Genomic DNA, 14,084 nt, shown 5'->3' on the forward strand with positions numbered 1-14,084 from the left:
ATCCAACCAATACCGTTTACCGTGATCTCTTCTGGTTACTACATCTTCACCATTATCTTTACAATACAATTATGCCTTCTGCAAAAGGAAGTACAATTGCAGGGCTTATGGAAGGAGACACAATGGTAGTAGAAGTATTGTATTGTAAGATGATGTAAAGTGACAGTAGAGGTATTGGGAGGACAGACAGTGGTACATGAACATTAAATCCATATGCATTGGCTCCACCAGCAAGCCGCTATTCTGCTCTAAGTATATTGCATTGGCTACAAAGCTGAATATTAAAATACCTTTAAGAAACCCTCAGACTCAATCACAACTACAAGAGCCAATCCCTGCCGAAGTCTAATACACAATTAACAAAGAATAGAGCCAAGACGTTTCAGTTTTGTGCCTAGCTATATAAAGATGTCCTTCCCCCTTATCCTTTTATTCACACCCACTGATTATTGTAAAGTAACTCTGAGTCACCAAGCTCAGTATTTTGGTTCATTGCTCAGTTTACTTTATGTACAACTTTTAACATCTACATCAATGTCATAAGCATATAAAAATATTAGAAAAATAAAGCAATATGGTTTACTGTTTCCCTACCCAAGATGATATGTGGCTTTAACTAATAGCTCTCTTAGAATACAAAATCAAGGCAATGTTAAATAGAAGGACCACATTGGATTGCCCAGGTCAAATTTATCGATGCAGGTATATTCAGTTATCTTTCAACGATTAGATACTTGTCTTGGGTGAACAGTTTTATACATGTTTACAGTTATCCTTTATCCAAAGACTAAGAATTACCAAGCCGCAAAGCCTCATAACTGACAAAAACAAAAAAGGGAATTTTCATGGGAGCAGAGAACAGTGGAATCCAGTTTTCTTAAAAAAACTTTCATGTGCTGAAGGATAACATTTTGAATGTATGAAGTTTTTTCACAAAATCTGGAAAACCAAAAAATTACAAAATTAAATATGTTGTAGTAGCTCCATCCAAAAAGAAATTTTAAAAATTGGACTGTTCAACAAGACTATACCTTAGCCATACACAGTGTTCTCATTAATGATGTTATTTTAAATGCTGCAGTGATGTTATCAATAGTGTTATAAGAACTTGTCATGATTGATGTCATAGGTGGAGAAGTTAGCTGTGCATGGCGAGGGTGCAAGTTATAGTTACTTTAACGCATGACTTACACTTACTACAGATAACTACGACTGGTGAGTTTCAATGTTTTTTGGTTTAAAACATGTTATCACTGAAATTTTCACCTCAATATATTGTCACTTTAATCTTTGATTCCTTCAGTGAATTTCTATTTTTTTTTAAAATAATGTAATATCTTACTCTTATATGTAAAACCAACCCCCACAGCACACAACCTTCTGCAGTGCACAGGGGGTGTAGGCTGCAGGCCCTGGCCTGTGGTCAGGCCCTGTGTCCAACTCACCTCCCAAAATCACTTCAGGCCCATGATCATTTTTTGGGGAGTGGGCCCATGATCATTTTTTGGGGAGTGGGCCCATGACCCCTCCCATATCTACTTTGGGCCCTGGTACCATCAAAAACCTAGGCCTTTGTTTGTTTTTTTCCTAAGGGGAGAGTGGCACACAGCCGCCCCTTTCCAAGCCACTCTGGGCCCAAGGGGCCCCATCTCCTAGGGCTTTTTTATGAAGGAGAGGAGAGCTAGACGCCCCAATTTCTGAGCCAATAGTGGTCCCAAGGATCCCATCATCTGGGGTCAAAATATAATTATAAAGGGGGAGGGGGGCACAGTCAACAAGGGGCCTTGGAGACCTCATTCACTGGGGCATTTAAGGAGACAGGTAACCCCTACCCCAGCCAACAGTGGTCCCAGAGATCCCATCCACCAGGCAAAAACATTTTAACAGGAGGGGGCATGCAGCCCTCCTTCCCTCTATGGGCTCCAAGGACCCCATCCCCCAGGGCCTTCTTTTATTTTAACGAAGCATGGGGTGCACCCCCGTCTACAAGCCTGTAGTGGCCTGGGGACCCGTCGCCCACGATCTTCTCTGCTTTTAGGAGGATGTCCCAGAGCCTACCCGGAGAACCCACCAAACACTATGTTAGGGGCCGCTTGGGGAGCTCCAGCTCCCTACTCATAATCGGTGCATCAGGAGCCATCACTGCTCCCATCTGGCAAGAGCAGCTTTTTGTGTTTTTGCTCCCAACAGTTGGGAGCAGTCGGAGTTTCTCTTACAGCATTCCTGTGGCCAAGAAAAGTTAGCTCCCACCAGGTGGGAGCTTTGAATATGCTCTTGTAAGGTGAGAGCTGACATTTTCCCTGCCCCTGCTGGCAGGGAAACTACTGTGGTCCTGAGTTGGGCTTCCCCATGACAGAGTACAAGAGGTAGTCCTGGGGAATGGGGTCCACGTGGGCTTTTAAGGCTTAGGAAGGAGAGCTGAGCGCCTCCTTACCCCTGATCAGTTTTTTTTTCACCTATACATACAGGCTCGGGGAGGGATTCTGCGTGCCACCTCCATTTTTTTTTTTTTTTTTTAAATCAAATTGGCCCCTGGGGCATGGTATTCTGAGGGCGGCACTCAACCTTGAGAGGGGCAGCCATTTCTTTCTTGTGTTTTATGTTGCTATCCCATGGGGTCAACTGAGGCTTTTGTTTGGAGGGGTGGCATTTCTTTATTTTCTTATGTTACAATCCCATGGGAATCAACTGAGAACAGGGCTGCCTGCAACATTTTTCTTCAAGATGCAGGCAGCATATCAAAGGGCTTGTTCTCGTGGAACAGAGTCACATGTGGGAGCGATTTGGCCGAAGAGGGAAAAAAGACCCCTGGATCAATCAGTAGACTTCATTTGCCCCTCGAAAAAAAAAAAACACACCCAAATTTACCAATATTTTTTAGACTCAATATCTCAAGAACTACTGAACAGATTTATACCAAATCACAAAACGCATGCTTTCTGGACCAAGATCTGTCTTCCTCAAATATCTGGTGTTTAAAAAAAGTCTATGGAATATAAATGGGGATTTTGCTTTTTGGGATCACCACTCACTTTTTCACCCCTCCTCCCCCCTTGTCGGATCACCCTGAAACTTTCCATGCATTATAAACCAGGCATAAAGAGAGCAGTTTTTTTTAGAAAGTTTTGTTAAACTGTGGCAAAGTTATTAACAAAAGAAAAAATGAATTTCCTATGGAAACGCTGACTTAACTATAACTACCAAGTGGCAATGGACAAACGGACAGATTACTGTTCAATATGGAGATTAATAATCTACTTACACTGCAGTAAACTAAAAATTTTTGACTCAAAATGGCACAGCTACTCATTAATCGAAGGACTGTAACTTCTTGGGAGCTTCTTGATACTATTGAGGAGAAAATTATCATTACATTTGCAGCACCCTGCCATTACTTAGTTTTATGCGTAAAATATGGTGCCATGCTTACAATATCCATTTTGAGAACAAAATATGTTGTTGCCATGCAGATGAAGATATCCCTTAACCAATTACTTTTGGAATAGCTTGTGATCAGTGAGCACTCAATATCAGTTGCACTAATGTCTACTTTCCTATGTTGCTGCAGTCCACATATTGGCTGTGTTAAATTCTGTGTAATCTATTGGAATAGTATAGTAATGTCATTTTTATGCAACCAGGAAGCTTCTAAGAATGCTGTTCGCCTAGAGCTCCCAATGGTTATTTTAACTTTCGTTAAATGCTTCACACGAATACCAAAGATTTCCAAAATTTACTCTCTGGTGGATGTTGAATTTTTTTCCTTGACAAAGCCAATGGTGATAGCTGCTTCCTTAATATAACCTATGCTATTGCAGGTTTGTCTAGCAGCCTTTTTTTTAATATTGTTGGATTCAATTGTTAAGGGGGCTAGACCAAGTATGGTCTGGCTCTATTAATATTTTTAAAAAGTGTGATAATTTTAGACAGTGGAGTTACCTTTCCTTTGTGGGAGATTATATTTATTTAGTTGAAATGTTTAAAATAGTTATTTTTGGAGAAGATCATCCTATAACCTTCAAGGTTTGTTGGATTTAACATATTCCAAGGATTGCTCAAATACCAGCAAACAGTTTACTGTAGGTAGTGACTATTGCCAAGATATGCCAAAGGCACAATGGAAATTAACTAGATAAGAATGATGATGATAATGATTTGGGTACCCAAACATGTATATCTAAGACACAACTGATATCCAACGTCAACAGGTTTTGAATTTTAAGGGAGCACATAACGTATGCTTGGTCAATGGTGTTTCACATTTGCAGCAAAAAGGATACACAGCTCAACTGACTATGCAATGGTATCAGTTACCTCATTTGATGGGTGCTTCCGGTTGCTTAGGGGAAAGAAAGTGACTGTAATCCCCTTACACTTAAGGGCTCCATAACTTTTCAGGAAAAATTGACATCTCTTGAAGCTAAGAACTGAACAAGATTTTTCCCCTCTAATAACCTGAGAAGGTTCAAACGGGAATCCGTTGATCAAAATACTCAGCAAAAGGTAGGCTACAGGGTTTAGGTGCTGATTCTTGAATGTGCGTCCTTACAAGTGAGTAATGGTAGGAGATACCAATTTAAGTTAGGCCTAACGTAGGGTGTCAAGGAAGTACCATGGTCACAAATGAAATACATAATTATGTCTCATAGATTGTTTTAGCCAAGAACTGTTAAAAGACATAAAGGAAGCTAGTGAAGACTTTAAATGAATCACCACATCCCCGAATTAGAAATGGTGGAACTAAGAAGGGGACAGTATAAGAATGCTGTATGTAAGATAGTGATTACTGATGAATGCATCCATCATGAAAGGGTTCCCCCGAGTGCTCTTATACAACTATGAATATGTCAAATGGTGAAACCCCACGTCTGGCAACTATTGTTTTATGTTATTTTTGTCCCCCCTGAAAGGGGATAAACTCCTTCTTGGTCTGGAGGAAGAGGGAAGTAATTTCTGGGAACTGGCAAAATCCAGAATGAGGGTGCACAGTGCTCACTTCCAGGCCCTCTCATTAATAGATGTGTGACATCCCTAGTTACATCACACATGCATGAGATGGTCCTGGGAAGGATTCCCTCCCCCTTCCTTTGGATGCAGTTTTGTTTTGGGTTCGGTTTTGCAATGCTTAATAAGCAACTTGCAGGACCTTCACAGGACTACTGACTTTTGCTGATCTTGCAGTAACTGCAAGGCCTTGAAAAATGACGGAAATCATGAGTTGTATGTTTATGTGTCATTCTGCTGCTTTGTAACAGTTGTACGTTTCATAATGTCATGCCCAAATATAGCTAAAGAATTGTGAATTAATGAGTGGATAAAGGTTTGAAAAACCCCATTTCCTTATGCTGGGTAAAAATGCCCTGATTAGCTCTGTTCATGGGGAGAGATATATCAAAAGGGTATAAAACCCTTGTGACCTTTTTGGATTAGTCTCACACCGCTGTGTGCTTTATAAAATATTTGACTTGGAATTCTCACTCCGTATTTGTTTCACTGATTTTTAGGCCTCTTTGCTCCCAGGTTCATCAAGTGATTGAGATGGCGGGTGGGTCTACGGGAGGCGTTATTACTGCCTTACACCATCTCCCCTCCCCACCCCCTTTTAGCCATATCCACCAGCTCTTACCACTTTATTATGCTGGTGAAAGGAGGGAGCTAGTAGTGTAAGTGGGTGGAGCAGTCTAGCTCTTCCCATCCTCACTCTCACCACCCCTTCCAACCTGCCAAGAGAAGAAAAGAACCAGGAGATTGGGATTGGAACAGTTTTGACTAGGATTGCTCCTAGTTCATCCTTTCTAAACACTACTATCTAAATCAATTTCAGATAGCTCCTTCCTTTCCCAAATCGTTTCTGTCCAAGAAAAGCACTGGGGGAGAAAGGAGCTGTGTATCTGTGCCCTAACAGGGTGACCATAATGCGTTTGGATTTTCTTCAGCTAAAGAAAACAAAACAGTGTCTGACTCTTTTCTGGAGCAAAGCATAGTTTTGTTCCCCAGCAAGGAACAGGATGCGGTTTAGATATTTATTTATTTTAAATCCTCCAAAAAATGCAAACTGTGCCTTGCTCCGTTCTGAGGAACATACACATGCACATGCACACCTGTTCCCCAGCCAGAAGCCTCAGAAAAAAATGCTACCGCTTGCCATCTCACTTGGGAGGGGGGTGGGGGGGGAGGGAAGAGAACATAAACACAAGCCTGGGTCTGAGGTCTTCTGAACACCAGACAATAGAGAAGTGCTGAGATGTGTTGCTTGCGAAGAAGTCGCAACATTTTCATTCCAAAAATTATCTTCACATGTCAAACACTGTTAAAAAAAAGGATTTCTTTACATCTTAGTGACAGAAGCTTCTGGAATGTGCGCTGGAAATCAAAACTTCCACCACCTTGTTTTCCCACACAGCTACCAATAAAAACAGTACCTTACATGTGTGGGTGAGCCAATCGCAACCAACAGAAATGAGCTAAATATGCAGTTAAGTCAATACAGTGTCAAAGGTGGTTTTCACATGGCCACAATTTGGATCTATTTCTAGCCAATGCAGTTTGCCCACCTACACGTTTTGGGATCCATTTTTATTGTGAGAACTCTGGAGTACTGGATAATTCAGCCAACTGTCAAAGCCATGTGCCTGTAGTTCTGGAGTTTACTGTCACAGAAAAGAGGAGAACTTTTTTTTTTTTTTTTTTTTTTTTTAAACTTTTAATTTGATATTTGTAGGGGATTCCGGGTTCATGCAAGCCATATCCCTATGGATTTGCATGAGTGTCTGCTTATCAGAAATTTCTAGTGTTGGTGAATTTTCCTGTGCGCCAGCCAACCCTGCAACCCAAACACTGCAGACATCCCTCAATGAATCACCCACAACAAAAACAGTCCCTCGTCTCTGTCTGGACTCATGCTGAACCGCAGGGAAAACCCACCCATGTTTGATAACTCAAAACTCAGAAGACCTAGGAGAACACAGATTTGTGTACAGCATTGAGAGGGATATGTTCTTGTGTGAGGAAAACTGAAGGAAATTACCATGTTTTGGGAAAACAAATGTTGAAAACTGACAAATGTATTACTGAACACTTTGTCAGATCGGCCATTCACGGTGAAGGAAATCTGGCACCCAACTATAAAAATCTAATAAGTAGAGTGTTAGAAACGGGGCGTTCTGGTTGTCTAGGGTATGCAACTAAGCCAGGCAGAACCCGCCCTCTCTAGTCAGGGCGAGGGAGTTACACATCCAGGATAACCCCTGCTCACCCCCTTGGTACGTTGGCACGAGCATTCAGGCCTATCCCAGAGGCAATGTGTAAAGCGATGGCACAACACAAACAGCACACACAATGCACTGTCCCCCCACAAAGCAAACAACACCAACTTATATAAAAATGAACTGTATTGTACGCAACCTTATTAGACCAAACACAACATGCCAGTAATGCCATGCTACACAAGCAGTTGTCAGAACATTACTCAGTTACTAGCAGTCCGCACAAGCCAGCAGTAGTCACATGAAACACATAGGATACTGGTTATTCTGCAACATAGGCAGTAGTCAGGAAAACAATATCACTAGGAATGCACATATCATGGAAAACACATACCACCTGAAAGGTCAAATGGCATCATAAATGTACACAGTAGAAATTATATTGCGCAAATGTCACCACATCAGGAATGCACATTTCATGGAAAACACATCACCAACAAGGTTAAACAGGATCATGAATGTACAGTAGAAATGATACTGCACAAATGTCACCACACATCTGAAATACCAATAGAAATGAAGCATTCCCTGCCTGTTTATAGGCCAAGCACCTGGGGCCACAAAGGGCCTCAAGCGTTCCTTTCACAATAAATGGAGCCCTAACCGGCTACATGGGGGACGGGGTCTCTGTCGAGGGCCCCTTTGCGCCCAGCAAGCCGTCCCACAGAGTGTAAGGGAGGGGGGAAATCACACACACCCTCCTTTCCAATGGGTAGATCTACACCCATTAGCCACAAACTTCCAAAAAGCCCCCAGTCGCCCCTGAAGGCCACAACTGGCTCTCGTGGGGGGTGAGGGAGCAGGGGGGAGGCGAGGGCTTTGGGTAGGCAGGCTGAAAGAGGTCTCTGTGACCTACAAGGGTACAGAGCTCACCTGCTCCTCATGCAGCAATCTGAGAAGAGGGATTGTCCCTCAACTCCCCGGGTCCTGCTTGTGGGGTGCCCTCTCATCGGACAGGGCTCACCTTACTACTCCCTCTCTGCCGGGTAGGGCCTCCGCTGAGGCTTCCTCGCCGCTTGGTGAGGGAAACAGCGGCTCACGCAACTTCTCGCACCTCGGGGGAACTACACGTTCTCCTTCCCCACCTCCGCAAGTGCAATGCTCCCGCAATATAGGACCTGGGGAGGTCCAGCGAGTGGAAGGGACCTCCAATGAGGTAACCTTTCCTTTTGCTGCTGCTTCTTCACACGCCCACACCCGATCTAGTGCGCAAGCGTCCCGGGCTGCAGCAGTGATCTTGCCCCGGGGGCACCGATGAGTGGCGTGCTTCGACCTCCTGCAGATTTCATCAACACCCCCAGGTCGCGGAGGTGTTTTTCCTCATGCAGCCGGGAGAAGGATTCAGAACGCACTTCTCTTGGAGCTTCTGCTCCACAAAACAAAGCTCTGTGATCAGCCACCACAAAGTGCTCTTCCTACACCACTTCGGAACAGAGAAAAGCTGCAGGGGCACAGGGGGCACACCATCCAGCCCCTGGAGACAGTGAGAGGGAGCAGAGGGTGGCTGGGCCCAAGCAAGCAGGCCAGCACAAAGGGTGCAGGCAATGGCAGTTCCACCTAGTGACCCAGCAGGTCACAAGTCAGCACAGCAGTGGCAGTCCAAGGCGGTTCCAGGAAACGCCCTCCAGCATCATCCTGTGTCCAGTTCAGTAGTACAAGAATGTTTCTCTAACATGGGGAAAACCCCCTGTCCTTATACTCAGTTTTGCACAAGCTTTCACAATAAAAGGGGAAAAGAGGTTCCAACCAGTTCCAACTAGTTCTAGGAATGTCCCCTCTCTCCTCCTGGGGGAGTAAACAAGCCCTTTGTGTGAGGCCAGGGCACTGCCTTCACAAATGCAGGGGTGCCCCGCCTCTCCTGCTCTCAGCACAGGAAGACCATCTTCAGAAGGTAGAGCACCTTCACCTTAGCACTGATCAGCAGTGATAAAGTGCTCAGAGACGTAGAGCCAACAAGAGGTCAGAAAAAATAGGAGGAAGGCAAACTATTTGGGGATGACCCTGCAAAAAGGGCCAGGTCCAACAGAGATTAAAAGGATACTGTGCAATATGTTTCCATACAGTCCAGAGGTAAAATGATTGACCAAAAGACAAAGACCTGAAACCTACATTTTGCTTGCAACTAATTTCCAAATTAACAAAATGTACTAACTGCACGTAGTTTAGCACCTGTGGCACTTTGGGCACCCTAACCAAAGAAAATCATATACTTGTGTGGTACCCATAGCTTCAGGAGACCCACAGAATCAAAGACAGGTGTCTAGTCTTGGCAGGCATAGGCTACTGCATCCAAAAAGAAAAAGGGAGCACACTGCCTTGCATTCAAGTGGAAAATCATGGTAAATGCAGTCATTTAAATATAAATAGTGAGAATGTTTCAAAAAAAGTATTCACCCTAAGTAGGTGCAGCAAGTGCTGTATCGCTGTAGAAAGTCTTTCACCTAAGGTAGGTGCAGCGAGTGCCGTATCTCTGGACACGTGTTTCTGGCTTTCGGCCGTCATCAGCAGAGAGCGTATGTAACTGAAGGGGTCGCTTGAAATGCCGGCAAACGTCTTCACAGGTTTTTATACCACTCAGTAGGCGCACAGGTGCATCGCTAGTGCTCATCATCAAGAGGCTCACGGGACCCGTCATTTAGACATCCAAAAAGAAAAAGGGAGCACACTGCCTTGCATTCAAGTGGAAAATAGCCCCAAGGTATCATGGTAAATGCAGTCATTTAAATATAAATAGTGAGAACTTTTCAGGCTACTGCATGACGGAGGCTTCAGAGAAGTACCATACTCTGGGACAAATTGCATTGCTAAAAATCTTATAAAACATGTTCAGAGTGTTCTACTGGCCAGCCAGTCACGAAAATGAAGGCCTGCACCAGTATTTTATTTTTGTCGTACAGAATTAGACATATGCAGTTTTTACAAGTATTAAATCTGGTATCAAGTTAATAGATCATAAACAGTTACTTTGCTACAATTTTGTGATATGCACCCATTTTACATAATTGATTGTGCAGACCACATTCTTCGGAAAAATCCAAACATATCTGCTATTGCCAGACTCCAGAAAGTCAGGATAACTTGTCCATGGATAGCATTTCAGAATTTATGGTTGTCCGTTTGAGAAATGCAAAACAATACTTAACGCATTTGCTAAAAAAAACAGAAAACGTCTCCACATTTTTCATTATGTATTCAGACTGCAATGACAGACTGATGCAGGGTTTGCACCAACACATAGGGCTGAATATGCCAAACAAATATAGCTTTCATGGACGCGCAACACCAGCAAACAGGTAAATGGGCTTAAACAGCCTAGTGCCGATTTGTTTTTTTTGTTTGTTTTTTAAAGCTCAAGCATTGAGGTGTAACAACACCGAAAGGGTGAAAACAAAGCTGTTAATAATGTGCACTCTTTTTCATATCTGGTACGAACTCAGACACTTTGTGTTGCGCCAGGGGCCACATTTAATTTATCATGCTACTAGGAGGCAAAAATATTGTTGCAATACTCAGAATTTAGACGGCAAAAAGCATTCAAATCGTATGAGAAACTCACATTATACCTGATTGAGGAAAACAGCATTATGCCATGGATTACATACATAAAGGAAGGTATTTCGAGCCAGACAAGGCGTATGTTTAACACCAAAGAATGCGTGACTCCAGGCGACAAAAAAGGTTTGTGCTGATTTTTATTCCATTGCTCATCAGACAGGGAAGCCAAAAAAAAAAATAACACGATTGGTGAGGCCGTTCATTCTATATAACTGCTGCTCATATACTTAAAATGACCTTCTGTGGTGAACTGTTAATATCAGACACATTCTAATATGCTTGCTTTAGACTAGGTTCTATCCAATATACAATTTTTACTGCTTTGCCCTCTCTTAGAAGCAATGTGACATACTTATTTGTTCTTAACAATTAATGGATTCGCAGACAGCTGGCTGGTCTTTTTATCTCCTCAGATACTTCGGTGTTTTTGTATAATTATTTTTGCTTGTGTTAATTAAGATAAGGGAGACTAATAATGTAAGATAAGGAATTCGGACCCCCGAATGATTTGGACCAGTTTAGAAAGCATCGTTTTATGTCTATTTCTTCCACGAAAAACGAAGGTAAAGATGACTCGCACAGAATTTAAGAACCTTATTCAAAGGCCATTAAATAGGATATCTACACATTCTATGCTTGCGTTTGAGCTGAACTGCATTTCATTATTATTATTAGTGCTGCCATTAGACTACTAAATGGTAATCAAAGAACATGCAGGCGTTTGGTCACAAATGCTTATGTATGGCTAGTCTTAAAAGGTATTTGAATCACCAGAGTGCTCCATTTAACGATAGCTGTTTATTCTTTATCCCGAATTTAGTAGGATACAAATAGCATGTGGTTTATGTTATAGCACACTGCCATTTTATCCCTTTAATGTGGTGGGTCCTTGGTGCCTTTTGCATGAAGAGCTTAATTTTTTATATTGTTCCTCTGTGACTTTTTATGCATGATTTTCTTATGTGTGCATAGTATATACCGTCTGGACATTCTCTGAAGTACGTTTTATCTATGATTGACACTCAATGCCCACCATATCACTCGACCCACAATACCCCATCACCCGTATTTAACTCCATGCCCACCGACTCTGTATTCAGGCAGCTGGACGCCTGGAATTGTGATCATATGCTGATCGCTTAAGCACTCGAAAGGTTTTATAGCTTGTCCTACTTTATCTTGATGGCAGAACACTGTATGTGATTGCACTGCTTTTGTGGGGTGCACTCTCTGCTCTGGTGTAGCCCCACCAAGAGTTAACAGGAATGCACAGAAATAGGTACAGTTAATTCGACACATAACAAATAGTAAAAATAATCCACGATGGGCTAAAGTCCAAAAACACTTACTTTTTGATAAGATAACACTTCAGCTGTGTGAGCATCTTCCTGATTCCGAAGCACTTTTTGAGTGTCCATATTGAGAGCCTGGAGCTGCTGGATCAGCTCTGCCTGCTGTGCTGCATGTTCAGTGCTTTGTTTGTAAAGATTCTGCAGCTCCTGCAACTCCTTCCTGTGCAAAGCAAGCAAGAAAGGCACTCGCATCACAAACAAAATACAATTACCCTTCGCCTTTTGACAAAACATTTTAGCTTGAACGTAAAATTCTAGTGTCTTTTACGATGAAATAATACATCTGTTTGACAAGTGCTGTGGCAGCAATCCACTCAGTGAAGGCAGAGACAGATTGATGCTATATGGTGCACTGTAGTATCAGTGATTGGAATCCAGCAGCACGCCACATTGTGGGCCTCGTGCTATAGATTGGATGCTATTGGGCGCTCGAGACATGCTGCTTTTTTCAGTTCCTCAGAATGAAAACGAACAGCAATTAGAGATTCGAGCACAAACAATCTGCATAAACCAGGGGCATGCAAATGACGCACACGAGAGGAGAAAGTAGTGACGAGATGTCGCTTGCGAGGATAGTCACAAAATATTTTAATTATTACATTTATTGAACATTCAATTACATTAGCACTAATAGTTATGCATATGGAACTACTAGAAATGATGACTGCCACCCATATAAGATTACAAACTGAAGAATTATTATGAGAACTATTTAGTTTTCTTCAGTAAAGTAAGGTACATACATTTGATCAAGTGAGTAGCCAGATAATTAAAATAACCTCACTTTGAACTAAACTTCTGATAGCACCAAGTAAGCAAAGGCAACCCTCCCTAGAAGAGCTCCCTTGTCCAGGGGCGGCTCCTCCGTTAGGGCGGAAGAGTGTCACCCCAACCACCCGCCAGCAGCGGCAAAACCTTTACAAGAAAACAATAAGAAACTGTGTTTATTATCGTCTTCTTGTAAAGGGGCGGGGCCATGGGGGTGCCGAACAGTGAGGGGCAGTGCACAGCACGTCTCGGGCCGGCCAAACACACATGTGCACAGTGTGCTCTCTACAGCCCGGCACTGTGTTGCTGGGCTGGGGAGAGCATGCACTGGCTCCCGGTCTGCCTCGGAGCACATTGGCCAATCCTGACGTTGATCTGAGCAGCATCAGGATTGGCTGCAGGGCTTGTTGGGAGCCTGTGCCTGCCTGCAGCAGAAGAGGAGACAGAGGAGCAGAGCAGCGGCGTGCTGGTGTTTTTTTAAAATTGTTTTATTAATTTAATGTTTATTTCTCCCCCTACCTACTCCCCCCCCACGTGCACCCTTGCCCCTTCCATGAGCCGCGACTGCCCTCCTCCATCCAAACATCTATCCATCATCTGAGATCTGCTATGTCACATTTACTTTCTGTCATCTATTAATTCTTTCATCCATCATTCAATCTTTTCCAATTCAATCCATCCAGCCACTGTGTCTGCCATACATCCATTCTTTCATCTAGCCACCCATCCATTCACTGTCATCTACCCATCCCATCCACTCAGCCATCCATCCACCTATTCTGCCATCAACCATCATACATTCATCCACTCTGCCATCCACCCATTCAGCCACCCACTTGTCCATCCACTCTGCCATCCATTCACCCGTCTTTGTATCCGCTCATCCATTTTCCCTTAACTCTGTCATGCTTCTACCCATCCATCCATCCCTTTACTGTGCCATCCTTTCACCTGTCTATCCATCTAGCCATTCAATCAATCATCCATGCATCCATCTCTTTTCCGTCATCCTTTCACCAGTCCATCCACCTTCTCAATTTATGTTTAAACACTCACTTTTAATAAATATATTACTAAAGCATAATGTGGTAGCGCACTGTCATTTGCAGACAGTAAATTTCCAAGAAATGTCCAAAAACCTTCC

At 43.0% G+C, this 14,084-nt stretch overlaps 1 protein-coding gene across 1 annotated transcript in view; it reads right to left on the reverse strand.

Moving 5' to 3' along the window:
* Positions 1–14,084, reverse strand: part of CNTLN (centlein) — a 1,263,565-nt gene that overhangs the window by 898,593 nt on the left and 350,888 nt on the right. The window contains exon 8 of the mRNA XM_069239496.1: positions 12,170–12,332. Coding sequence (XP_069095597.1) covers positions 12,170–12,332 — 163 coding nt within the window. The remainder of the gene's footprint in view (positions 1–12,169; positions 12,333–14,084) is intronic.

The sequence above is a fragment of the Pleurodeles waltl genome, chromosome 1_2 (genome assembly GCF_031143425.1).
Source record: "Pleurodeles waltl isolate 20211129_DDA chromosome 1_2, aPleWal1.hap1.20221129, whole genome shotgun sequence".
Classification (NCBI taxonomy): domain Eukaryota; kingdom Metazoa; phylum Chordata; class Amphibia; order Caudata; family Salamandridae; genus Pleurodeles; species Pleurodeles waltl.